This window comes from Eumetopias jubatus, unplaced genomic scaffold, assembly GCF_037043125.1.
Source record: "Eumetopias jubatus isolate StellerSeaLion01/CBP00866 unplaced genomic scaffold, mEumJub1_p1.0 scaffold_8, whole genome shotgun sequence".
Classification (NCBI taxonomy): domain Eukaryota; kingdom Metazoa; phylum Chordata; class Mammalia; order Carnivora; family Otariidae; genus Eumetopias; species Eumetopias jubatus.
Genome location: NW_028274814.1, coordinates 10369319 through 10395724, shown reverse-complemented (window position 1 = coordinate 10395724; position 26406 = coordinate 10369319). Strand labels below are relative to the sequence as shown.

The following is a 26406-nucleotide window of genomic DNA, read 5'->3' as shown; positions in this document are numbered from 1 at the left end:
GAAGTATGCCAAAATTTTTCCACTCTTCCTGATGTCCTCACTGTTGGGAAGACATTAAGGACCGGCGTAGCTGATTATGCAGAGCTATGTCCTAGTCGGCTATAAATGTATATATCTTAATGTCATACAAAATGGTGGCACTTCATAAGATAGTATCATTTAGTGCAAAATAAGAGAATTGGAAGGAAGAAGAGAGCAGGGTCAGTTAGGGGAGATCAAGGAAGCTTTCGCCCTGATAAAAAGTCCATGAGAAAGTTTATGACTTTTTAAAAAAATTTTATTTATTTATTTGACACAGAGAGAGAGACAGCGAGAGAGGGAACACAAGCAGGGGGAGTGGGAGAGGGAGAAGCAGGCTTCCCGCCAAGCAGGGAGCCCAATGTGGGGCTCGATCCCAGGACGCCGAGACCATGACCTGAGCTGAAGGCAGACGCTTAACAACTGAGCCACCCAGGCACCTCGAAAGTTTATGACTTTCAATACATTTTCAGTTTTGGAGAATCGATAGTGAGGAACTTGAGGCTTTTTCTAGAAGGTTAAGTTAAGGTAAAGGAATGTGGCAGCAGACTCCGTATGGACCAGAATTTCTCAAATTGTAGTGAATCATCCGAGACCTTGTTAAAAATGCACATTGTGAGCAGCAGGTCTGGGATTCTGCATTCTGACCTCTCAGGTGATGCCAGTGTTGGTGGTCCTTGGGTCATGTGCTCCGTAGCAAGGTTGTAGACTTCCCTATAGAGAAATCTGGAAGGGCCACTGGATAGTTCAAGACATAATAGGATCAAGGAAAAGTATGACTTTGTTGTTATTGCTGAGCATGTTTTTAGCTAGAGGGGAGCAAGGAGATGGAGAAATAGAGGTTATAGATGTAAGATACTACTGCTAAACAAAGAGGAAAGAAGTGGTGGAGATAATCCATAATCAAAGGGATGTAAAAGCAGAACAGTCAAGACCGTAGAGCCAGAAATTACTTTTTTTAAAGACTTATTTATTTATCTTAGAGAGAAAGAGAGAGAGAGAGAGCAACCCGGGCGAGGGTCAACGGGAGAGGAAGAGAGTATCCTTAAGCAGACTCCCTGCTGAGCCTGGAGGCCAATGTGGGGCTCAGTCCCTGGACCCCGACATCATGCCCTGAGCTGAAATCAAGAGCCAAGACACCCAACTGACTGTGCCACCCAGGCGCCCCCAGAAATTACTTTTGAAGAAGGTGGATAGTGAAGGGAAGGAGGGAAGAAAGAAAGGCGTGGTAGCTGGGAAATTTTGGAGTTGCTGAGGAAACTTGAGAGAATTCACTTTAGATGGCTTGAGTGTATTTGCACTAAAGCAGATTAAATTACAGCTGCTCCAAAAAGAATACTGAAAGCAGATGGAGTGCTAAACTTGGGGTAAAACAGCCACTCATTCATCCTCCTCAGATCTATGGGACATCAAATATATATATGTTGTATTGGTATTCATTATTCAAATGAGATTAATTTGAATATGGAAGCTTTGGCTGTTTTTCTTTTTTCAGATAGCTAATTTTTTGATATGATAGCTGTTTCCAAAAAACTTTTTAAAGACTAACATGATCTACCAAATCAAACTAATTTTGGAAACAAAAGAGATTATAGCATTCATTCCCTAAATGCTAAAATTTTTATTATCAGTAAGTATGACACTCATTTTGAAATACAAAAGATTTTCAGTATCTAAAAATTCTGTGGCAATTAAATTGATTTTTTTCCTTTTTTGTAGTCCTGTTTCCATATTGAAAGCTTATTATACATTATTTCCTTTTTTTTTCCCCCCAAGATTTTATTTCTTTGAGAGAGAGAGAGTATGAGAGGGCGGAGGGTCAGAGGGAGAAGCAGACTCCCCGCTGAGCGGGGAGTCCGATGCAGGACTCGATCCCAGAACCCTGGGATCATGACCTGAGCCGAAGGCAGCCGTTTAACTGACTGAGTCACCCAGACACCTCCCTTTATTTTTTTTAATGAATAAATGGAATACTGGTTTTAAGGAGCACTATATTATTTAAAAATAATATTTGGAAAGTCAGTTTTCATTCTACTAAGATAGTCTTTTGATTAACCACATCTAATGTGTGCTCTATTTAATGTACCAGTTAATTCCATACCTTTTATCAGTCATGTGATCAGGTCTGTACTAATAAATCATACAATATTTTTTTCACCCCTGTAGTTTTAGGTTCTTTCTAAATTGTAGAATTAACACTGTGTTTTCAAAAGATTTTCAACGATCTCCTAGAGTAGTGAATACAGGCAAGAAATCTAAAGTTATTTACCTCTACAAGTGACTTGTTTGATGTTACTTCTTCCTGAGCTTGGTAGATCCAAGAAGGACGACTTTTAAAATACCTACCGGCTCCTGTAACAAAGGAAGATCTGAAACAAAAGTTAGAAATACAAGCAAGTTAAAACAGTTCATGTGGATTGTTTCTCTTCTCACTTGATGCCTTTTATAAAGTAGTGAGCAAAATTAGTTCTCTAGGGACCCACGATTGTGTGCTTTTTCATTTAATACAGATTTATTCTGTACTGTGCCCTGATAATTTCATATCCTCAATATTTCTGAACATATTCTATCAGTTCAGGTGTACTTCATCTTTGTTTTGCAGTACTGCCTTGTAATTCATCTCCCATCTTGTGTGACAGTGCCCCTCAAATTCATCCCTCTTCACAGCATTTAGAGTGATCTGTCTCAAATGTCAATATGACTAGGAACCACTGTTGAAAATATGTTTGTGTCCAGGTACCTTAAACTTACATATAAAGCTTTCATAATCTTGACTTCTGCCAAACTCTCTAGCCCTTTCTGCCGTCTGCCCTTTTCTCTGGCATTCTGAACTGCTGGTGATGTCTTCCTCTTACATCCCTGTATTTTAGACGAAAAGCACCCTGTTGTGTGCTTCTCTCCCTTTTAGACAAATATTTACCCTGTCGTGTGCTTCTCTCCCTTGTCTTCCTACAGCCTTGCATACTCTCCCTGTTTTTCTCCCTCTAACCCCTTTGAATCTGGCTGACCTCACTGTTTTCAGTTTCAGTTCAGGCATTAGCTCCAGAAAAACCATTCCTGATACCTTTTATCTACGTGCTTCTTGAAACCTGGGTGCCTAGCACTTACTGGGAACTCAGTAAATAATAACTGAGTAAAATAAAGACTTTACATAGAGATGAGTTAAGAGATTGCCCCATACAGGGGCACCTGTGTGGCTCAGTCGGTTGAGCGTCCAACTCTTGATTTCGGCTCAGGTCATGACTTCAGAGTTGTGAGATCGAGGCCCATGTGGGGCTCAGTGCTGGGCTTGGAGCCTCGTCAAGATTCTCTCTCTCTCTCTCTCTGCTCCTCCCCCTCTCTAAAAAAAGAGAGAGAGTGAGAGAGATTGTCCCATACAGTCCAGGAGCAAAAGAAATAGATATAGAAAGAAGTACTTTACAGTTCAGGTGGTGAAGATACACTAGAAAAATCTGTAAAGTACTAAAGTACCCCTGAAGAAAGAGACACCTATTAATCTGGGGAAGACTAGCCATAATCAAGGATGACTTTACATAGCAGTCTGTGTCCTAAAATATGTGAAGAAATTTATCAAGTAGGAGAGGAAAACATTTCAGAACTGTTTACACTCAGCAGCGACATACACCCATAGGAAGGTTGTACACTAATAAAGGCATAAAAAATAGTAATAATTTTGGAAACCATGAATAATGTTGTAGTTGAAGCTTTGGGTTTTAAGATATGCTGTTACAAGGTAAAGAATAGACTGTTGTGATTTTTCATGTTTCTGCTGCATTTTAAAATTTTGTTTCTGAGTGTTTTGTTCATTGATCTTAGGTGGATGAACTTGTGAAAGAATCTTTGAGATGTTTGTATGTCTTTAACCTGGTGACATTTAGTATTTCTCAAATGGTTTGTTGAATTTTTTGATAATTAAAAATATTTCTTAAAGTAAATATTCAGCTAAAGATTAAGTTTAATTTAAACTATCAAAAGATGAAATGTTATTTTCTATTTTTAAGAAGGTTACAGCTTTTACCTAACCATTCTTAGTAGTGCATTTTAACTAAATATATAGATTTGCCAGCAGAAGGAGACTTAGAAAGGACATCAGAGGAAGAGGAAAAAAGACTTGATGAAAGGGACAATAAGCACTTACAGGTATGTAAAAAGTTAAATTTAAATGTAAATTTCTGCTTTTATATTGTTTTTCCTGCTTTAATAATATAGTTCAAATGAAATTATCTTTTGAATGGACATATTGAGGTCAATAGATTGTAATTTAATATTTAGTTTTTATAAAATTTTACAAGTTACAAACCTTTAACTATTGTTAGAATTTATAGTAACTTATAGCTAAAACTTCATCCTTGGAATTGAGAGAATAAAAAAATTCCTGAACAGTGTTTGCTTCTTCCATTTTTGTCACTTTTTATGTGATCAAGAAGGTAACACCAAATATTGAATCATATGTTTAAGCAGTTGAAATTATGAGCAGCATAAAAATGATGACTACTGACTTAGATCCACGTAGGAGTAATTATTCTCAATGGTTCCAAATGTGCAGTTCTGTATTGCCCATCACTAATGCCAAGATTAAAGATTGTTTTGCCTTGTGATCCCTGTGTAGTTGACTTCAGAGAGTGGGGTCATAAAATCAGCACAATTGCCAATTGCCTAGAATCCCACCTTCCAGGATGGGACTGTAGTTGGGTAATAAACCATAACTCAGTTATTTCATTTCAGCGTAGGAAATCAGTATTATTAACATTTTTCTTATCCACCCTCAGTGGACATTATATTAGAGCTGGATAGAAGCAGATAATTATAGTGATGTATAACACTACCATAGTATATAAATTGAATTAAGATTTAGGAATTTTCTTTCTGATTGATGTTAATTGATTTTGGCTCCTAATAATTTAAAATTTGCCTATTCTCTAGTTATTAGTCTTTAAAGAAAATCCTCAAGTGCACGGTAGGGGCTCACTATGTAATGTATGGTGAGGTAAAATGTTTTTAAGTTTGTCACATTAAAAATAATGTAATTCATTTTTTGGTAGATGGAACATGGAATGAATTGTTTATTTCCAAAACACTGACAAAGTTAAGTTGATGGATTTATGTTTTTCTTCTGTCTTAAGCTAGGGCGAGTTATTTTTCCTTCTTTGTTACAATCCAGTGACTTGGGAGCAGCTTACATAGATTAAGAAATCTAACAGTTAAATTTTAATTATTTTCTAATTTTTCTTTGTCCGTACTTGATTACTTAAGGATAAAGTTATTTTACAAACATGTATCCTGGCGGAAAAGACATCTGAAAATCAAACCAAGCAAATTAATGTTCCACTCTTGCATCTGCAAAAAAAGTCTCGAGAACCAGAGATGAATAAGAACTGTGATAGAGAGGCTCATATAGCTGTATATTCAGAACATCCTCCTGTGCAGAAGCATGAGGAACTCTGGATCAAACAAGGCAAATTAGAGTGGAAAAAGAATTTAAAACTCATCACCAGTGAGTTAAAGAGGAAGTTTGGTAAAACTTGTGAAAGATACAAAATTGCTCCTTATCCTAAGGAAGAGTCACTACATGGTAACTTTAAAGAAGGAGCAAACGTAATGGAAATACCTTCTAACTTGACAAATGACAGACTCGATTGTGAGAAAAGGGATACATTTGCAGTGCCTGTCCCTCTAGTATTTCAGGCATCTGCTGAACAAAAAACGTCTAGTCTCAAATATGCTTGGCAGTCATCTTCTGATTTTGCTTTAAGTGAAAATAAATCGGACTGTGAAAATGATAACAAACCAGACACTGAGCATGTTTTTAACAAAAATAAGAGTTTTAAAAGTGATACAGAAAATAAAAAAGTAAGGAACCCACTTGCTATGTTTGAAGTGAAAGAAGACCAAGAGCTTGACATGCCAATGGCAAAAAGTATGAACCAAAATAGCACTAATTCTAAATTAGAGATGGGACATATACCTCAGTCTAGTCATTCGGAAAGCCTTTGTGACAAAAGGTTTTCCAGCTCCAATGAGGTGAGACAGATGGCTCAAATAAAAAGGCACAATAGTTCTGCTGTTACAGACACTTACAAGAAGACAAAAGACTTGTTCCGGAAGCCATTCTGTGCAGATAATGACAGTACTAATAACTATAGAAGTATGGAATCCGAAGTAGAAAATGAGAGTTCTTCTCCACCACGTAGTTACGGAACATCAGAAGTATATCTAAAAGAAGAAATACAGCAAGATGTTCAAAAGTTTAAGAACGAGATAGGCATGTTACAGATAGATTTCCTGGATTTGGAAAAAGAGAAAGTTCAACTTCAAAAAGAGGTAAGAGGTTCACTTTGCTGCTGCTCTTTTGTTTTTTTCTCTTTATCAGTTATCTGAGTCATTTTGATTTTCCACTTAGGAGAAGAGATCGTGTATAAAATGGGGTTGTCTAAATACGTAATTGTGTTCGGAAATAGATTATTTCTGCTATCTAAATGATAGGAGTGCAGGAAAACATTCTTATGATTTGTTTTCCTTAAGTTTCTCCGTCAGTCTCCCAAGTGGCATGTGAACTTGGGAACGAATTTAGCTATGCACCATGTGACCTCATGAACCAGAGTAACCGTAAAGAAAATTCCTTAAAAAATGCAATTATCGGGGCGCCTGGGTGAGAGGCAGAGGGAGAGAGAAGGGGAGAAGCAGACTCTCTGCTGAGCAGGGAGCCTGACATGGCGCTCCATCCCAGGCCCCTGGGATCATGACCTGAGCTGAAGGCAGACGCTTAACCGCTGAGCCATCCAGGTGCCCCATCTCCTGGGTTTTTATTTTTATCTATTGGCTTAAATATAAACTGCATTTCCATAAACAATAAAATGGGAAAGAAGCAGTGACTAAGAGAAAAGATATAAAGAAATATTTCACCTAAACCTATTTATTGTTTCAGTATGTGCAATCTTTTCTGCTTTGTACTCTTGGAACTTAGAATTCCAACAGGACCACTTTGAGATATTTTTAATAACAAATATTTGGATTATCACTTTCTTCCTCCACATTTTTTAAAAACAGACTCTTTTTTTAAGATTTATTTATTTATTGAGAGAGCATGGGCCACAGGGAGGGGCAAAGGGAGAGAGGGGGGGAGAGAGAGAGAGAGAGAGAGGTAGAGAGGTAGGTAGACTCCCCACTGAGCATGGAGCCTGATGCGGGGCTCAATCCCACAACCTCGAGATCATGAGCTGAGCCAAAATCAAGAGTCAGAGGCCCAACTGACTGAGCCACCCAGGCGCCCCCCTCCACTTTTTTTGGTCACCATTCTCATATGTTTCTGTTGAGTCAAACCTTCATATTATGTTTAGTAAAGTATGGTACATTTTGACATGTATGATTTTTATAATGTAGGTGGCAGAAACCTTCAGAAACCTTCAGTATTTAACTCGAAGGGAGAAAACAGACTTTTGAGGTGATTTGAGTTTTAAAACTAGACAAAAATCTAGAGATATCCTCCTCTAAAAGAAGAAGTAGCTAAGCACCTTGTCCCCAATTAAGATATTAAATTACTGTGCCAGTGTCATACTTTTAATGTATCTGATTAATTTAATGAATGTGTTTGATAACTTACCTGATTCAGCATCAAAGAATTGTATCATCTCTTTCGGTGCCATAAGATGCTAGGTAATGCCACTTTAGGAACTTTGGACAAAATTAACCTTTTTTGGTTTTACTCCCATTTATCAGTGGAAAATAGGATTAAAGTTGATAATTACTTTTATATCCTCTAGCTATAAAATTTTATGGTTACTGAATGTGGAATTTGGGGAGCATTACTCATTTCCCAAAATTCTACACTAACATCAGTTTCACTCTGTTCTTTTTGTGTTGTGGTGAAATTTGGTTCATATATTTTAATGAACACTGTCACTTTTTTGATAGCCCTAGGATCCAAATGAAAAAAGAATTGTAAAAGGTAGTTGGGGAAAAAATAGCTCAGTGCAGAAAGAGGAAAACTTCTGTTTGTTCATGGAGCACCACAATGTCACATCCTTTAAATCTGGCTGTTTTTTGCAAAATCCAGGTGGTAACGACAGAAGACACATTTTGTGTCTTTGTCTTTTTATTTCTTTGTATCTGCTGGTCAGATGGGGTGGGGTGGGGAATGGTAGGGAGCAAAGCGTGGATATGAATACAAAATTAAGAAAGCCCTTTTTCAAATTTGGGAAAATTCTGTTTTAATTAATTATTTTTTAAAGATTTTATTTATTTGTCAGACAGAGAGAGAGAGAGAGAGCACAAGCAGGAGGAGCGGCAGGCAGAGGGAGAAGCACGCTTCCCGCTGAGCAAGGCGCCTGATGCGGGCCTCGATCCCAGGACCCTGGATCAGACCCGAGCCGAAGGCAGACGCTTAACCAGCTGAGCCACCCACGCGTCCCAATTCTGCTGTTTTTACTCAAACAGAAATGAAGCAGAATTTATAAAAATTGCAATTATTTATAATGATAAAGCTAAACACAAAATATTTTTATCGATTAAAATTACGACAGACTAAGAGTCAAATGTTATAATTAAGAAAAAAATTTCTGGGATGCCTGGGTGGCTCAGTCCTTAAGAATCTGCCTTCGGCTCAGGTCTGATATCAGGGTCCTGGGATCGTGTCCCGCATCGGGCTCCCTCCTCAGCGGGAGCCTGCTTCTCCCTCTGTCTGCACCTCCCTCCCTCTGCTTGTGCTCTCTCTCTGATAAATATATAAAATCTTGAAAAAATGTATAATTAATGCAAAAAGTTCTTTTTAATGAACAAAGTAGTAACAATTATCCTTAATATCAAATTTCTATTAAAGATTAATGAAGAAAAGAAGAGACACCAAAGTAGTAGGATAGCAGTATTCGAAAACGTGTGTGCTGTCGCTGCTGCTGCTGCTGGACTAATTCAACAAAGAGAGAGTGGAAAAACTGAAAACCACCTCTTTCCTGTTGGGAAAAAGGAAGATTCTGATGGGTGAGCCTATAGCAATATTTAAATAGTAGGTAATTATTATTTTCCTATAAAACAAATTCTAGTTGGAGCTAACATTCATGATTAACAAATTTTATATTTTTAGTAGGGCTATTCCGTCCTGGGTGCTAATCAGAAAATGCAAATAACGAGATACCATTTTTTGCAGTCATTGTGGTAAATATTTTATTAAAAAATTAATACCCAAAGTTAGCAAATGTGAGGAAAAAGGCATTCCTATACACTGTTGTTAGATGAAATTGGTAAATCCTTTCTGAAGGGTGATTTAGCAGTGTGCTTCAAAAATTTTAAATATGGTGTCCCTTTTTTAAATTTATTTTTTTAAAAGATTTTATTTCTTTATTTGACAGAGAGAGAGAGACACAGCGAGAGAGGGAACACAAGCAGGGGGAGTGGGAAAGGGAGAAGCAGGCTTCCCGCCGAGCAGGGAGCCCAGTGCGGGGCTCGATCCCAGGACCCTGGGATCATGACCTGAGCCGAAGGCAGACGCCTAACGACTGAGCCATGCAGGCGCCCCAGATGCTGTCCCTTTATTCCAACGCTTCATTGCCAGGACTAGATCCTCTAGGAAAACATGACTGGTGTAAACACACACACACACACACACATTCTAAGGACATTTATTGTACATTATTATATATATAAAATATGACATATGTTGAGAATGTTTATTATAGCATTCTCATATCAAAAAGTTGGAGGTAGTCTAAATATCTGTCGATAAGGAAGTAAGTTGTCACCCCTATAAAACAATGTAATATGCGACCATTTGAAAAAAGGAGTTTAGGTCGACAGTGTACTGATTGTTTAACAAAGTATATTTAAAGTATTCGGTTTGATGTCATGTCTTATGCAAATTTTAGAATACTTTTAATATCTGCTGAGTTGCTAAAGGAAGTTACCTGCTACACTGGCACTCTGTCTTATTACGAACAAAATTGCTAGTTATTAGGTTTTGGGTTTTGGTCCCGTTGAGCTTGAGTGTTCAAATCTTGGACCCTCAAATTGATCTGAATATTACCAAGAGATTTCGTATGTCAACTTGTCCCATATTCTATATAAACATTTGATTTGATGATCCTTGTGCTATAAACCAAGATGTTGCTAATGCAGTGAATCTTTGTAAGGTACCTTGCATGCATGCTATTAACCTTCCTTTTTAAAGAGAATATATTTCTGTATGCACCACACCAGATTTTTCAACAGTAACTTCATATTCTAAAATTTACGAAAATTCAGTTTACAGAATAGGAATATTTTCTGCATTCCAAACCCCTTATACTTCTCTTACAGAATATTATTTTTTTAAATTTTTTTATTTTAACTTAATTTTTTTTAAAGATTTTATTTATTTATGTGACAGAGAGAGACACAGCGAGAGAGGGAACACAAGCAGGGGGAGTGGGAGAGGGAGAAGCAGGCTTCCCACGGAGCTGGGAGCCCGATGTGGGGTTCGATCCCAGCACCCTGAGACCATGACCTGAGCTGAAGGGAGACGCTTAACAACTGAGCCACCCAGGCGCCCCTCTTATAGAATTTTAATATGACTAATTATTTTGGATATATCCTAGAGTTAGATGATTTTTATCAAGTATGAAATACTGCTCTTCAAACTTAATAGTTTTTCTTTGGTCTTTCTAAGCATGAGAAAAAATGATTATCAGGTTATATAGTGTTATATATATATACACTACATCTAGAAAATTTTTAAGGAGTCTTTTGGTTGTATAATTTTGTGAATTATTTAATGCCTTGGTCTGCCTTTTTTTTTTTAAGATTTTATTTATATTAGAGAGAGAGAGTGCATGGTGAGGGAGAGGGACAAGCGGACTTGGCACTGAGAGCAGAGCCCCAGGCGGGGCTCGATCGCACAACCGAGAGATCATGACCTGAGCCAAAATCAAGAGGTTTAACCGACTGAGCCACCCAGGTGCCCCCTTGGTCTGGCATTTTTTTAAAAAACATTTAGTGCTACATGTATGTAATTTAAAAAACTATATTACAAAATATATTACAAAAATACTACATCATCATTGTGTAAGGATTGAACCAAACAAGAAAATTAAATCATCTATGATCTTTCCTCTTAGCTATGAAATCCTTAAAAGAACCATGTACACTCACTGGTCCGGATTTACCTCCCATTCACTCTTGAATTCTGTCTAGTAATTTTCACTCCCACTACTCCAGAATTGATTTTACAAAGGTTTCCACTGATTTTCATTTTAATAAATCTAGACATAATTTCTTAGATCTCATTTTATTTAACCTATCAGCAATATTTGACCCAACGGAGAACTCTCTTCTCCAAAATTCTGTCTTCACTGAGCTTCCAGGATCTCACTCACTCCCCTGGTTTTCCCCCTGCCTTCCTAGTCTGTACATCTCAGCCTGATTTGCTGCTTTCTCCTCATCCCCCACCTCTTACTTACACATTGACATCTTCCAGGAATCAGTCCTTGATTTTCCTTCTCTTGACTTTTACTATCTTGTGTATTCTAATGATCTTCAAGTTTCTATCTCCAGCCCAAATCTCTCTGCGTAATTCCGGACCTACATATTAAACTGCCTATTTGATGTCTCTTTGGGATAGCTCTTGGGTCTTACGAACTTAACATGTCCAAAATCGAACTACTGATATTCTTTCTTATACCGGCCCTTCTTGTCTTTCCTAATTGAGTTAATGACAATTCTTCCAGTTGCTCTGCCAGAAAACTTGGTATCATCTTTGACTCATGTCTTTTTCTTTTTCATACATGTCACATCTAATCTGTCAGCAGATCTTGTCAGATCTTCCTTCAAAATATATCCAGAAGCCAAACACATCTTCCATGACCAAGCCACTATCATCTGTTGTGTGTATAAGTGTAATAATTAACTAATTGGTCTTCTTGTTTGTTCTTTTGTCTTTTCTCTGTTTCCATTAATTCTGAACACAGTGGATCTATTAAAACGTAAGTCAGATTATGTCTTCCTCTGCTCAAGACCCACTTGCCTCCTGTTTCACTCAGAGTACATGCCAGAGTTCTTTGTAACACCTACAAGGCCTTGTATGATCTGTTCATCTTGGTCTCTCCCTATCCCTTACTGCCTCACTCCTATTTTCTGTCCCTTTCATGCTGTCCAGCCACACTGAATTTCTCACTTTTTTCCCCTCACTACAAACACTTCGAGCATCCCTCTGTCCTTGCTGTTGACTCTGGAGTGCTTTTCCCTCCAATGCCCTCATGGCTTCCTTGCTCCTTGCTCCTTCCTTTCCCCCCCTCCCCTTCAATTTTGTGCTTAACAGTTACTTTCTTAGCAAGGCCTTTCTTGGTTATCCTGATTACCTCTTTCCCTACGGCACATCAAAATTTGATTTCTCTGCTTTAGTTTTTCTCCTCTAGTACTATCTTGCCTGTGTAGTTTATTGTTATTGTGTTTACTTCACTCATGAGTAGGATTTTTATCTGTTCATCGCCACGTCCTCAGGGCCTAGAAAACGTCCTAGCATGTACAGTTCTATTCAGCAAATGTTTATTGAGTGGATGGAGTTTCACCGGCATGTATTGTTTTTTAACATAATACTCTCACTTAAACAAAAAGGAAGTTTGATATGGGTCCATTCTGACAATTTAATCTGTCAGTTGTATGCATTTTTTTTTATTTTGGGGGCCCAATGTTGTGGTTACTTGCTATTTATTCTTTTACTGGTATTTATGTTAGTTTTAATTATGGTAAAGTGGATCAGAGGAATAACAAACTTCATTTATATTTTATTAAGGAAAACGAAATATGGTGGCAAATTATAGGACTTTAAAAATTCTTGCCAAAAGATTATGAGCCCTCAATATCTGAAATAAAAAGATGAAGTTGGAATTTATTGGCTACTAGTAAGATAGACCTATGCTGGTCACTTAGAGTCTTTTCTGACAGAGCAGTCTGCTATTCTTATATAGGGTTTTGGGAAGAGTAGAGTTTAAGGTTTGGGGGACTTTCAGAGAATTAAGTGGTTTGTCATCATGTGAAAGAGCATGGTAATTTGGGTGAGACTGTTGTTGATTGGTTGGCACGTGAGGAATGTGTATGGAATGGTTTTGTCTCCTACTGGCTTTCTTTGAGAAGGGAGGAGCTGACACTGGTTGGTTGGTGAGTGAGGCCAGTGGGCGTTGATCAGTCACACACATTTAAAACTGGTTGTGCTGGCTTCTTTTCCCATGGTTTCATATTTGGGTCCCCCCCCCAAGTTTGAGGTGACTTTAACTAGATGTTTTCTATTTAAAAGTTGCTTCGATCAACTGTGTTCAAAATGAAAGCTATTTCATATTCTGTAATTATAGATTTATTTTTGAGATTTGGGTTAAGAAGAATTGTGTAATAATTGCCTTCAGGAAGATCCTTCTTTTTTGGATGTTAAATTTTAACTAGAAGAGTTATCTGTGTAACAGTTTTAAAACAATAATTGCTAGCTCTGTTTTGGTTTCCAGTGCTCTTAGGGGCTCATGTTCAATTCCTAAATTAATAATCTCCTGTGGGAAATTTCATTCTTTTTGTAAATTTAGGTAGCTATATGCTGCTAATATTCTCTTGCATACATTTAGTCCATGAAAAAGTAACCATAATGTTCTGTTGGTAAATCTAGCTTTTTATATTAGGATTAAATACTTGGCTAAAAGTATACAAAAGTCACCAAATCATTTTCTTTAAAAGAATTAAAAATTTTTTTATGTATCTGTAAGAGAGAGAGAGAGAGAGAAAGAGAGCGAGAGAGTGAGCACACAAGTAGGAGGGAGGTGCAGAGGGAGAGGTAGAAGCTCAGTGGGGAGCCTGATGCAGGGCTAGATCCCAGGACCTGGAGATTATGACCTGAGCCAAGGCAGACACTTAACCGACTGAGCCACCCAGGCACCCCCAAATCCTTTTATTTTCAAACAAAATTAACCAGGTTATTGCTATTTTTGAGTGATATATATAATGACAGATGAGTATTTTTGAATTTTCTCCAGATTTATTGAGCTATAATTGACAGATAACTGTGTAAGTCTAGGGTATACGTATATTAATTTAATACACTTTTATATTGTAAAATGGTAAGAGTGTTAACTCCATCATCTCACATAGTTATCATTTCTGTTTTAGCAACTCTCTTAGCAACTTTCAAATATATAATACAGTATTGTTAACTGTAATCACCATTCCGTACATTAGACCCTCAGAACTTACTAATCTTGTAACAGGAAGTTTGTATCCTTTGGCCAGTATCTACCCATTTCCCACAGCCTCCTACCCCTGGCAAGCAGCAGGGTGTAAATTTGTTGTTTTTTTTCTAAGATTCTACATGTAAGTCAGATCATACAGTATTTGTCTTTTTGTGTGACTTATTTCATTTAGCATAATTCCCTCAAGGTTCATTTCTGTTGTCGCAAATGGCAAGGTTTCCCTCTTTTGTGGCTAAAATATTCCATTGTAAATATATACCACATTTTTTAAACCCATGGATCCATTGATGGACACTTAGGTTGCTTCCCTGTCTTGGCTCTTGTAAATAATGCTGCAGTAAACAGGGGTGCAGATATCACTTCGAGATGATGATTTCGTTTCCATCAGATATGTTCCCAGACATGGGATTACTGCAGCATATGATAGTTCTATTTTTAGTTTTTTGAGGAACCTCCACAGTGTTTTGTATAGCGGCTGTACCAATTTACAGTCCCGTAACGGTGTACAAGGATTCCCTTTTCTGTACATCTTTGCCAGTGGTATCTCTTGTCTTTTTGATAAAAGCCATTTAACCGGTGTGAGGTGATAGATATATGATTGTGGTTTTGATTTGCGTTTCCCTGATGAATAGTGATGTTGAGCCCCTTTTTTGGTACCGTTGGCCATTTGCATATCTTCTGAGGAAAGTTGTCTGTAAGGGTGCTTTGCTGAGTTTTTATTTGAAGGATTTGTTTTTTGCTGTTGAATTGTATGAATTCCTCATATATTTTAGATATTAGCCTTTTTTCAGATATGTGGTTTGCAGATATTTTCTTCCATTCTGTAGGTTGCCTTTTCATTATGTTACTTGTTTCTTTTTTGTTTTTTTAGATTTTACTTAAGTTCAAGTTAGTTAACATATATTGTATTATTAGTTTCAGGGCTAGACTTTAGTGATTCATCCCTCGCATGTAATACCCAATGCTCATCACAAGTGCCCTCCCTAATGCCCATCACCCAGTTACACCGTCTTCCCACGCACCTCCCCTCCAGCAGCCCTCAGTTTGTTTCCTATAGTTAAGAGTCTCTTATGGTTTGCCACCCTCTCTGTTTTTATCTTATTTTTCCCTTCCTTCCCCTATACTTGACGTAAATGGAACTAGAGTGTTGCTTGTTTCTTTTGCTGTGGAGAAACATTGTTCCATTGTTTTTGCTTTGGTTGCTTGTACTTTGGATGTCATATCCAAAATCATTGCCAAGATCAACGTCAGGGAGTGTTTTCCCTGTTTTCTTGTAGGAGTTTTATGGCTCAAGGTTGTACATTTGAGTCTTTGATCCAGTTTGGGTTAATTTTTGTGAGTGATGTAAGTTAGGGGTCCAGTTTCATTCTTTTGTATGTGAATATGCCGTTTTCTCAGCATCATTTATTGAAGAGATTATCTTTTCTTCTTTGAGTGTTCTTGACTATATGCATGGGTTTATTTTTGGGTTCTTGATTCTGTCTCATTGGTCTTTGTGTTTGTTTTTATGCAGGTTCCATATTCTGTTTTGGTGACTGCAGCTTTGTAACAGTTTGAAAACAGGAAGTGTGATGCTTCCACCTTTGTTGTTCTCTCTCAGGGCTGCTTTGGCTGTTTGGGGTCCTTTTTGTTCCATACAAATTTAAGGATTGTTTTTCCTATTTCTGTGCAAAATGTCACTGGAATTTTGACAGAGATTGCATTGAATCTGTAGATGGCTTTGAATAATGTGGATGTTTAATATTAATTTTTCCAATCCATAAACAACGAGGTATCTTCCTATTTGTGTCTCTGCTCTCTCTTTTATCAAAGTCTTGTAGTTTTTAGTGTACATATCTTTCACCTCCTTGATTGGATAATTTGAAAGTTTTAAAATTTGAAAATTTTAAATTCACAGATTTTTTCTTTGATCCATTTTCCTGTCAGTGATTTCTATTGCTTTTTTGCATTTCATTCACTATATTATTCAGCTCCAGAATTTTTGTTTAATTCTTTTTTACTATTTCCAGCTCTTTTCTAAAGAAAAGATTTTACATATTTCTTTGAGGGAGAGAGAGAAAAGAGCAGGTCGGGGGAGGGACAGAGAGAGGGTGAGAGACTCTCAAGCCGACCCAGGGCTCCATCCCACGACCCTGAGATCATGACCTGAGCCGAAATCAAGAGTCAGACATCTAACTGACTGAGCCACCCAGATTCCCTTCCAACGCTTTATTAAACTTCTCATTTTATTCATACAGTGTTTTTCTCATTTTATTGAATTGGCGCTTTTTTTTTTTTGTAAAGATTTTATTTATTTATTTTAGAGAGAGCGTGTGTGTGAGTGGGGGAAATAGAGGGAGAGGGATAAGAAGACTCTGCACTGAGTGTAAGCAGGATGCACAGCTGGATCTCATGACCCTGAGATCATGACCTGAGACAAAACCAAGAGTCAGATGCTCACCTGACTGAGCCACCCAGGCAGCCCTGAATTGGCTTTTTGTGTTTTCTTGTAGCTCATTAAGTTTCCTTAAAACTGCTATTTTGAATTCTTTTTTGGATAAATTACAGATCTCCATGTGTTTGAGATCAATTACTGGAAGATTTTGTGTCCTATATCCTTGACTTTTTATATTCTTTGAAGTTTTGCATTGCTGTCTTTGCATTTGAAGTAGCCTTTGATGACTACCTTTCCAATGTGTCCAAACCTGATATTTTTTCTGCTCTGGTGGTGTGCTGGAACTTTTCTGCAGGAAACCTGGTTTTCCAAAAAGTCTCTCTCATCCATGGGTGATTATCTAAGACTGTGTTTCCCAGGGGCTCCCAGATGTGGCTGAGAGGAAGGGGCTGGAACCGATTTGTGGGCTATTGCTGGGTCCACAGCTGGGAATGTAGTGAGTGTGCCCGTCACCTCATGCATGGGTAGGCAAGACTTTTCCGAGGTCCCTTGCTGTATGGTCCTTGATTCCACAGCTCCTACAAAGAGATCCATAGCAGTTTTGTCCCCACAAATGACACTGTATTGTTGTTGTATATGTATCTGTCTTTGAAGCAAGGGATGTGTATTTCCTTGTATATGGTTGGATTTCATAACTGTTCTGTGAATTAATAAATGCCAATTGAGATGGCTAACAGAATTTTACAAAAAAATTGTTTTTATTCTTTACCAGTAAAATTATTAGAAAACATTGGTTTTTTAATGGATATTTTAACTGGATTTTTAAAAGTAGTGATCCTGGTTTGCATATGAAGGAAGTAAGGAAAGATGAAAATGAAAAATGGACATCAAAAGTATCTGTGACTACGCCAGGGCTTGAGAAGGCCGATTCCGTAACTTCGTGTCCACTACAAGTGAATGATGAGAGCACTTCAGGTGAAATGGATCAGGATGAAGGAAGGTAAAAGCTATAAATTCTTCATTTCCCTCTGAAGGAAGTTTAGCAGTGATCACTTTTTCTGGAAATAAAACGCTGTAGTGTAGGTATAGGCTCGGGCAGGAAATAGTCAAGTATATCAGACACACGGCTTGAAAGGTTAAGATGAGGACAAGGGACTCTGACAAGGAGCAGTTTCTGTAGTCTCCATGGAAGCTGGACTGTAATGGATAAGTCGAAACAACTCCTTAGAGAATTTTTATGGGGAAAGGTAATAGAGAAATGGATGATAACTGAAAAAGAATGTGGAATTCAAGGGAATTGTCTTTCCTTTTTTAAGATGGGAGCTTTTAGAGTACATTTGTATGCTGCTGGAGATGATCCAATAGAGATAGACATGGTTATTTAATTTTGTTTACATTTCCAAATATTAGAAAGCTTATTGATTGTATTACATTATCTTTTTTTTTTTTAAGAGTTTTTAGTTTTTATTTGACAGAGAGAGAGAGTAGAAGCCGGGGGAGCGGCAGGCAGAGGCAGAGGGAGAAGCAGGCTCCCTGCCTAGCAGGGAGCCGGATGTGGGACTGGATCCCAGGATCCCGGGATCATGACCTGAGCCGAAGGCATACGCCTAACGACTGAGCCACCCAGGCGCCCCTATTTTAAGATTTTTGTATTTGCTTGACACACAGAGAGAGAATGCACAAGCAGGGGGAGCGGCAGGCAGAGGGAGAGGGAGAAGCAGGCTCCCCGTCGAGCAGGGAGCCTGATGTGGGACTCGATCCCAGGACCCCGGGACCATGACCTGAGCCGAAGGCAGATGCTTAATGACTGAGCCACCCAGGCGCCCCTGTATTACATTATCTTTTAAAGATTACAGTAATTGTCCTTAGTACTCCTATTCATGTAGTTTTGTGGCAAGAGGTGGTTTTTTTGTTTCTTTGTTTGTTTTAAGATTTCATTTTTTGGACAGAGACATAGCGAGAGAGGAAACAGAAGCAGGGAGAGTGGGAGAGGGAAAAGCAGACTCCCGCTGAACAGGGAGCCCGATGTGGGGCTTGTGAGCCGAAGGCAGATGCTTAAACGACTGAGCCACCCAGGTGCCCGTGGCAAGAAGTTGTTTATTCAGAATGGGTTCCACAGTGGAGTATTCTCATATAATTGAATGTGCAGATACTATCTTTCATAGACTTAAAAATATATAGATAATAGTAAATATACAAACTCTTAGGCCATTCTGAGTGGTACTGATCATTCCTTGATGATTTTAGATATTCAGTGCCTTTGACAGTATCATGAATAGCAATGTTTTTGTTAGGGACTTTGAAGTATCTGGTTGTATTAAGTTAATATTTGTTTAGATTCTGGGGAAAGGGAAAAGACTTTATTTATAGTTGAAAAATAAACAATCTATCATAGATTATTACTTTTAGAGTATAAAAGTTCTAAATTATAAAAGCCATGGTTCCTGTACCAACAGTGTCATTGACACATACTGTGTGCTCCATAAGTATGTAGTTGTGAATAAACAGTTGAATGAATAAATGAATGCCATTGATGAACTTCTTTAGAAGAAGCAGATCTTTAGTTTATTGAGAGTGGATTTTCAATATTGCCTAGGTATGAAGTCTTTTTATTTTAAAAAATATGTGTAAGATTCATAGAGTATAATTATAGCTAGAAATGGAATAATAGTAGATTCATTTGCTATCATATTAGTTAGAAAGACTTAAATATTACTTTCACCACATATTGTAAAACACATGTTTTTGAAGGCACATATCTTGGATTTGAATTCTGGGTCTACTCCTGACCAGTTGTATGGGCTTGGGGAAGTTACTTATTTCTGTGCCTCATTTTCTTCCTGTGTAAAATACCTAATATGATTACCTATGTTTATAAGATTGTTGTGAGGCTTAAAATACTTTTAAGATGTGTACAGCGTTCATAATGAGGCATAGTAGTTGCACAGTAAATCCTCAAAACACTAGTATGATTATTAAAAAAGGGTTTCTTTCATATAAGAACTCAACTTGCACTTTCCAGATAGTTTTTAGAGCCAATAAAAGCTTGTTTTTATTGAACATGACAACAAAAAATGTGGTGTATTTCTTCGTATCAAATAATGCAAGTAACTTGATTTTCCTTTGCTTTTTGTCCATTTTATCTAAATTTAATGCTTTGTTAATATTATTAATATTGTTTAGCTATGATTTAGATATTCTTTGTATTTTAAGTATTTAATACTTGCCTGAAAGGAATTGTTTTTTTTTCTTAGACGTGCAAAGAAAACATCTCATGAAAAGAAAGAGGTAAAAAATATATATATAATTTTATTTCATTTATGAATTTTTTAATTTTCACTTTCTTATATTACTTTGATAAATAATACTTATTAGAAATGTTATTCCATGGTAAGAAATTACTTTAGGAAAGGTATAGTGAAAAAATAGAAAATCTTCCTTTGTTGTATAGACATTTATTGTGAAAAAGTTATTCAGAAGTACTAATTATTGATAAAGGTCGTTTTGATAAAAATCAGTTCTTTTAAAAAGTACCTATGTTTTTGCTCTTATAAAAAGATGGGTATTGATCATCTCTCTACACTTGGTATATTTTATGACTATTTGGGGGACATTTTGAAATAGTATTTTTTTTAAATTTTTTATTGTTATGTTAATCACCATATATTACATCATTTGTTTTGGTGTAGTGTTCCATGATTCATTGTTTGTACATAACACCCAGTGCTCCATGCAGAATGTGTCCTCTTTAATACCCATCTCCAGGGTAACCCATCCGCCTACCCTCCTCCCCTCCAGAACCCTCAGTTTGTTTTTCAGAGTCCATCATCTCTCCTGGTTCGTCTCCCCCTCTGACTTACTCCCCTTCATTCCTCCTCTCCTGGTATCTTCTTCTTTTTCTTTTTTCTGAAAATATGTTGCATTATTTGTTTCAGAAGTACAGATCTGTGATTCAACAGTCTTGCACAATTCACAGCACTCACCATAGCACATACCCTCCCCAATGTCTATCACCCAGCCACCCCATCCCTCCCACCCCCGACCACTCCAGCAACCCTCAGTTTGTTCCTGAGATTAAGAATTCCTCATATCAGCGAGGTCATATGATACATGTCTTTCTCTGATTGACTTATTTCACTAAGCATAACACCCTCCAGTTCCATCCACGTCGTTGCAAATGACAAGATCTCATTCCTTTTGATGGCTGCATAATATTCCATTGTGTATATATACCACATCTTCTTTATCCATTCATCTGTTGATGGACATCTTGGCTCTTTCCACAGTTTGGCTATTGTGGACATTGCTGCTATAAACATTGGGGCGCACGTACCCCTTCGGGTCCCTACATTTGTATCTTTGGGGTAAATACCCAGTAGTGCAGTTGCTGGATCGAATGGTAGCTCTACTTTCAACTGTTTGAGGAACCTCCATACTGTTTTCCAGAGGGGTTGCACCAGCCTGCATTCCCACCAACAGTGTAGGAGGGTTCCCCTTTCTCCACATCCCCGCCAACATCTGTCGTTCCCTGACTTGTTAATTTTAGCCATTCTGACTGGTATGAGGTAGTATCTCATTGAGGTTTTGATTTGGATTTCCCTGATGCCGAGTGATGTTGAGCACTTTTTCATGTGCCTGTTGGCCATTTGGATGTCTTCTTTGGAAAAATGTCTGTTCATGTTTTCTGCCCATTTCTTGATTGGATTATTTGTTCTTTGGTTGTTGAGTTTTATAAGTTCTTTATAGATTTTGGATACTAGCCCTTTATCTGATATGTCATTTGCAAATATTTTCTCCCATTCTGTCGGTTGTCTTTTGGTTTTGTGGACTATTTCTTTTGCTGTGCAAATGCTTTTTATCTTGATGAAATCCCAATAGTTCATTTTTGCCCTGGCTTCCCGTGCCTTTGGTGATGTTTCTAGGAAGAAGTTGCTGCGGCTGAGGTCGAAGAGTTTGCTACCTGTGTTCTCCTTTAAGATTTTGATGGACTCCTGTCTCACGTTTAGGTCTTTCAACCATTTGGAGTCTATTTTTGTGTGTGGTGTAAGGAAATGGTCCAGTTTCATTCTTCTGCATGTGGCTGTCCAATTTTCCCCACACCATTTGTTGAAGAGACTGTCTTTTTTCCATTGGACATTCTTTCCTGCTTTGTCAAAGATAAGTTGACCATAGAGTTGAGGGTCCATTGCTGGGCTCTCTCTTCTGTTCCATTGATCTATGTGTCTGTTTTTGTGCCAGTACCATACTGTCTTGATGATGACAGCTTTGTAATAGATCTGGAAGTCCGGAATTGTGATGCCGCCAGCTTTGCTTTTCTTTTTCAACATTCCTCTGGCTATTCGGGGTCTCTTCTGGTTCCATACAAATTTTAGGATTATTTGTTCCATTTCTTTGAAAAAAGTGGATGGTATTTTGATGGGGATTGCATTGAATGTGTAGATTGCTCTAGGTAGCTGAAATAGTATTTTTTATTTGTAGGTCAAAAAGCAAATGAATTTTATGGATGACCTTGACTTAACTGAGTCATCTGGAACAGCTTCAGAGGATTCCAAGTTGCCTTGCTCTAATTATATGAGTTGCATGTCGCTACCTGCACAAGTTGGCAAGGATTGTAAAGGTAGGACCATTTATCAATATAAAGCCTTTGTACGTATATCACCGTAATAATACGTGCACGTCTTGTATAGTGCTGTACCACACAACACTCATGCGGTACTCATCTCAGAAATATGTTGTATATGAAAACAGAGAACTGTTGAAAACTCTCAGCCAAAGGGCTATAATTTCCACTCTATGTTTTGTCATGGGAATGGCACACATGATGTGTTATTAACTCCGCTTCTATTCTGTGCCTTCACCCAAGGTCGGGTTACCATTATTTTTCTCCTAGAATACTGAAATAACCTCAGGACTGTTTTCCCTGTCATTCCACCTCCCAGAATCTTGGTCTCCACTGCAACCGTAGTTATCATCATTTTTAAAAATTCATGTTTCATCACATTACCCCCTTGCTTAAAGCTTAGCTATTACTTCTCATTGCTCTAAGATGAAAGACCGCAGTACTCTAGCTTCATCTTGTATTGTTTCATATCCTTCTTTTTTTTTAATTTTAAAGATTTTATTTATTTGACAGAGAGAGACACAGCGAGAGAGGAAACACAAGTAGGGGCAGTGGGAGAGGGAGAAGCAGGCTCCCCGCGGAGCAGGGAACCGGATGCGGGCCTCGATCCCAGGACTCTGGGATCATGACCTGAGCCGAAGGCAGACGCTTAACAACTGAGCCACCCAGGCACCCCTGTTTCAGATCCTTCTTTCCATCTGTGTCTCAGCCACTGTTTTCGATGTTTTTTCCTATAATAGAGCTTTTTTTTCCCCCAACAGCTTTAGTTAGGTAAACTGCACATATAGGAAGTGTATACTTTGATAGTTTTGACATATGTATATGCCTATGAAAACATAACTGTAATTCAGGCAGTTGACATATCTATCACCCGTAAGTCTCATGTCTCTTTATATTCCCTTATCATGAAACTGCTAAATTGTTTTCTAAAGTAGTTGTACCATTTTCCATTCCCAGCAGCAGTGTATGAGAGTTCTAATTTCTCCCTGTATATTCATGAACACTTAGTATTGTCAGTTTTTTAAATCTTAGCCATTCTGATGGGTATGTAATATATATATCATTATGGTTTCAATATACATTTCCCTAATAACTGATAATGTTGAGCATATTTTCATGTGCTTATTTGCCATCTGTATATCTGCTTTGAACTATCCAAATCCTTTCTCATTTTAAAAATTAGGTTGTTTTCTTATTTCTTGAGTTTTGAGAATTCTTTGTATATTCTAGATAGTTCCTTTATCACCTATATATTTTTTTAAGATTTTATTTATTAATTTGACAGAGAGAGAGACAGCTAGAGAGGGAACACAAGCAGGGGGAGTGGAAGAGGGAGAAGCAGACTCTCCGCTGAGCAGGAAGCCCGATGCGGGGCTCGATCCCAGGACCCCGGGATAATGACCTGAGCCGAAGGCAGACGCTTAATGACTGAGCCACCCAGGCGCCCCTCACCTCTATTTTCTCCCAATCTGTGACTTTTCATTCTCTCCACAGTGTCTTTTGAAGAGCAGTTTTTCTTTTTGATGAAATCTGGTTTATCCATTTGTTCTATGGATTTTTGCTTTCAGTGTTCCTATCTAAGAAATCTTTGCCTAGCACAAAGTCAGAGGTTTTCTCTCATGCTTTCTTTTAGAAGTTTCGTAGTTTAAAACAAAGTTTTATAGTTTTAGGTCTTACATTTAGATCTGTGATCCATGTGATCCGTGTCATCATTTTGTATTCTTTTTTAAGATTTTATTTATTTATTTGACAGAGAGAGAACATGAGCAGGGGGAATGGCAGGCTGAGGGAGAGAGAAAAGCAGGGTCCCCCTGAACAGAGAGCTGGACATGGGGCTCGATCCCAGGACCCTGGGAGCATGACCTGAGCCAAGGCTGACACTCAGCCAACTGGGACACCCAGGCGCCCCCATTCTCTATTCTTTTTTTTATTTATGATGCATAGTATGGATCCAGGTTCATTCTTTTTGCATATGGATATCCAGTTGTTCCAGCACCATTTGTTGAAAAGGCTATGTTTTCTCCACTTCCTGCCATTGTGTCTTTGTCAGGACCACTTGACCATATGTGTGTGGGTTTATTTATGGACTGTCCCATTGATCTCTTGGACCTTCTTTATGTCAATATCATGCTGTTTTAATTACTACCAGTGTGTGATGATTTTTGAATTCAGGTAGTTAGTGTTAGTCCTCCAGTTTTGTTCTTTTTCAGGGTTCTTTGGTATTCTATTCTAGATCCTTTGTGTTTCCAGAACATGAATTGTATTTATTTATTTATTTTTTCCACATGAATTTTAGAATCAGTTTGTCATTTTCTCAAAAAAAAAAAAAAAACAAAAAAACGACTCTGGTGGTCTTCTGGAGATCAGGTTTGGATTATGTTGAATCTACAGATTAATCTTAACAATATTGAACTTTTCAACCCCAAACAGGGTATATCTCTCCATTTATATAAGTCTTCTTTAATTTTCTTGGTAATATTTTGTAGTTTTTAGTGTATAAGTCTTTCTGTCTTTTATGTTACTACCTGTGGTTATTTTTTATTTTTCAATACAGTTTCAATTTTTTAATTAATAATTAAAATTAATTTTTAATTCTTAAATTTTAATTTTTGTCTATTGCTAATATGTAGAAATACAGTTGATTTTTGTATAATGATTCTGTATCCTCCAAACTTGATGAGTTCATTTATTAGTTCTAGTAGCTTTTTAAAAAATTCTGTCAGATTTTCTACATAACCAAAGGTTACCAAACTTTAACTACTAATTTACTGATTTCTTAAGGTGGAGGCAAAGGTCATCAATTTGAGACTTTTCTTCTTTTTTAATATATACATTCAGTGCTGTAAATGTTCATATGAGTGCTACTATAGCAGGATTTCAGAAATTCTAATATGTGTATTCAATTCAGAATACTTTCTAATTTCTTTTGTCATTACTTCTTTGACCCCGGGGGTTATTTAAAGATTTTATTTATGTGTGTGTGTGAGAGAGAGAGAGAAAGAGAGAGAGCATGAGCTGGAGGGGAAGCAGCCTCCCCTCTGAGCAGGGAGCCAAATGTAGGGCTTGATCCCAGGACCCTGAGATCATGACCTGAGCTGAAGGCAGATGCTTAATCAATTGAGCCATCCAGGTGCCCTGACCTAGGGGTTATTTAGATGTGTGTTAATTAGTTTGTGGTCACAGAGCACACTTTCATGACTTCAGTCCTTTTGACTTGCTCCTTTTATTACAATTTATTTTATGACCCAAAATATAGTCTCCTTTGGTAAGTGTTCCATGGATAGCTGAGAAGCATGGTGGTGTTCCAGTCTACTATATCCTTGCTGATTTTCTGCCTATTGAAATCTCAGATTATAATTGTGAATTTGCCTGTTTCTCTGTAATGCTATCGATTTTTGCTTTATGTATTTTGAACCTATTAATAGATGCATAAACATTTAGGTTTGTTATGCTTCTTTTAATTGACCCTTCTATCATTATAAAATGACCTTATTTATTGCTGCTAATGTGTTTTGCCATGAAATCTATTTTGTCTGGTATTAGTATAGCCACTCAGGCTCAGCCTTCTTTTGTCAAGTTGTTAGTGTGGTCTGTCATATTTCTGGCCTTTTAAAAAATTTGTGTCTTTACACTTAAGGTGTATTTTTTTAATGGGTGGCATATAGTTGGGTCTTCCTTTTTCATCCATTTTGACAGTCTGCCTTTTCCTTGAGGCTTTTGGACCATTTTCATTTAATGTGATTATTGATGTGGTGGATTTGAATCTGTCATCATATCGTTTGACTTCCATCTGTCCTTTCTGCTTTTTGCTCCTATTCTCTTCTTTTTCTGCTTTCTTTTAGATTAATCAAGTAATTTTTATGATTTAGTTTTATTTATGTGAGTATGCGTGTGTGTGTATTTTGCTTACTCTAGCTATAACTCTTTAGTTGTGCTATTTTAGTGATTAGGGTTTAAAGTATATGACTTAAGCATCACAGTCCACCTTTGAGTAATGTTATACCCCATCATAGTAGTTTAAGAAAAGTATAATAGCTTACTTCCATTTCTTCTCTCCTAGCCAGATCGTTCTGGATCTGTGGGATGATAGTTTTCATTATTTAGAAAGGTTTTGGTCATTTTTTCTTTCCTTTTTTAAAGATTGTATTCATTTATTTGAGAGAAGGAGAGTGAGAGGGCACGAGCGGGGGAAGGGGCAGGGCAGA

At 37.5% G+C, this 26406-nt stretch overlaps 1 protein-coding gene and 1 long non-coding RNA gene across 4 annotated transcripts in view; one reads left to right on the top strand and one right to left on the bottom strand.

The window, feature by feature from the left end:
* The window catches only part of LOC148163657 (ankyrin repeat domain-containing protein 26-like), a 90560-nt gene that overhangs the window by 30762 nt on the left and 33392 nt on the right, over nt 1-26406 (top strand). The window contains exons 12-17 of one of the 2 annotated variants that reach the window (XM_088025471.1): nt 4076-4158; nt 5272-6339; nt 8834-8991; nt 17411-17581; nt 19836-19869; nt 22060-22198. In XM_088025471.1, coding sequence (XP_087881597.1) covers nt 4076-4158; nt 5272-6339; nt 8834-8991; nt 17411-17581; nt 19836-19869; nt 22060-22198 — 1653 coding nt within the window. The remainder of the gene's footprint in view (nt 1-4075; nt 4159-5271; nt 6340-8833; nt 8992-17410; nt 17582-19835; nt 19870-22059; nt 22199-26406) is intronic. The other variant, XM_088025470.1, reaches the window with a different exon arrangement.
* The window catches only part of LOC148163658 (uncharacterized), a 71935-nt gene that overhangs the window by 13901 nt on the left and 31628 nt on the right, over nt 1-26406 (bottom strand). The gene's annotated exons all lie outside the window — the stretch shown is intronic.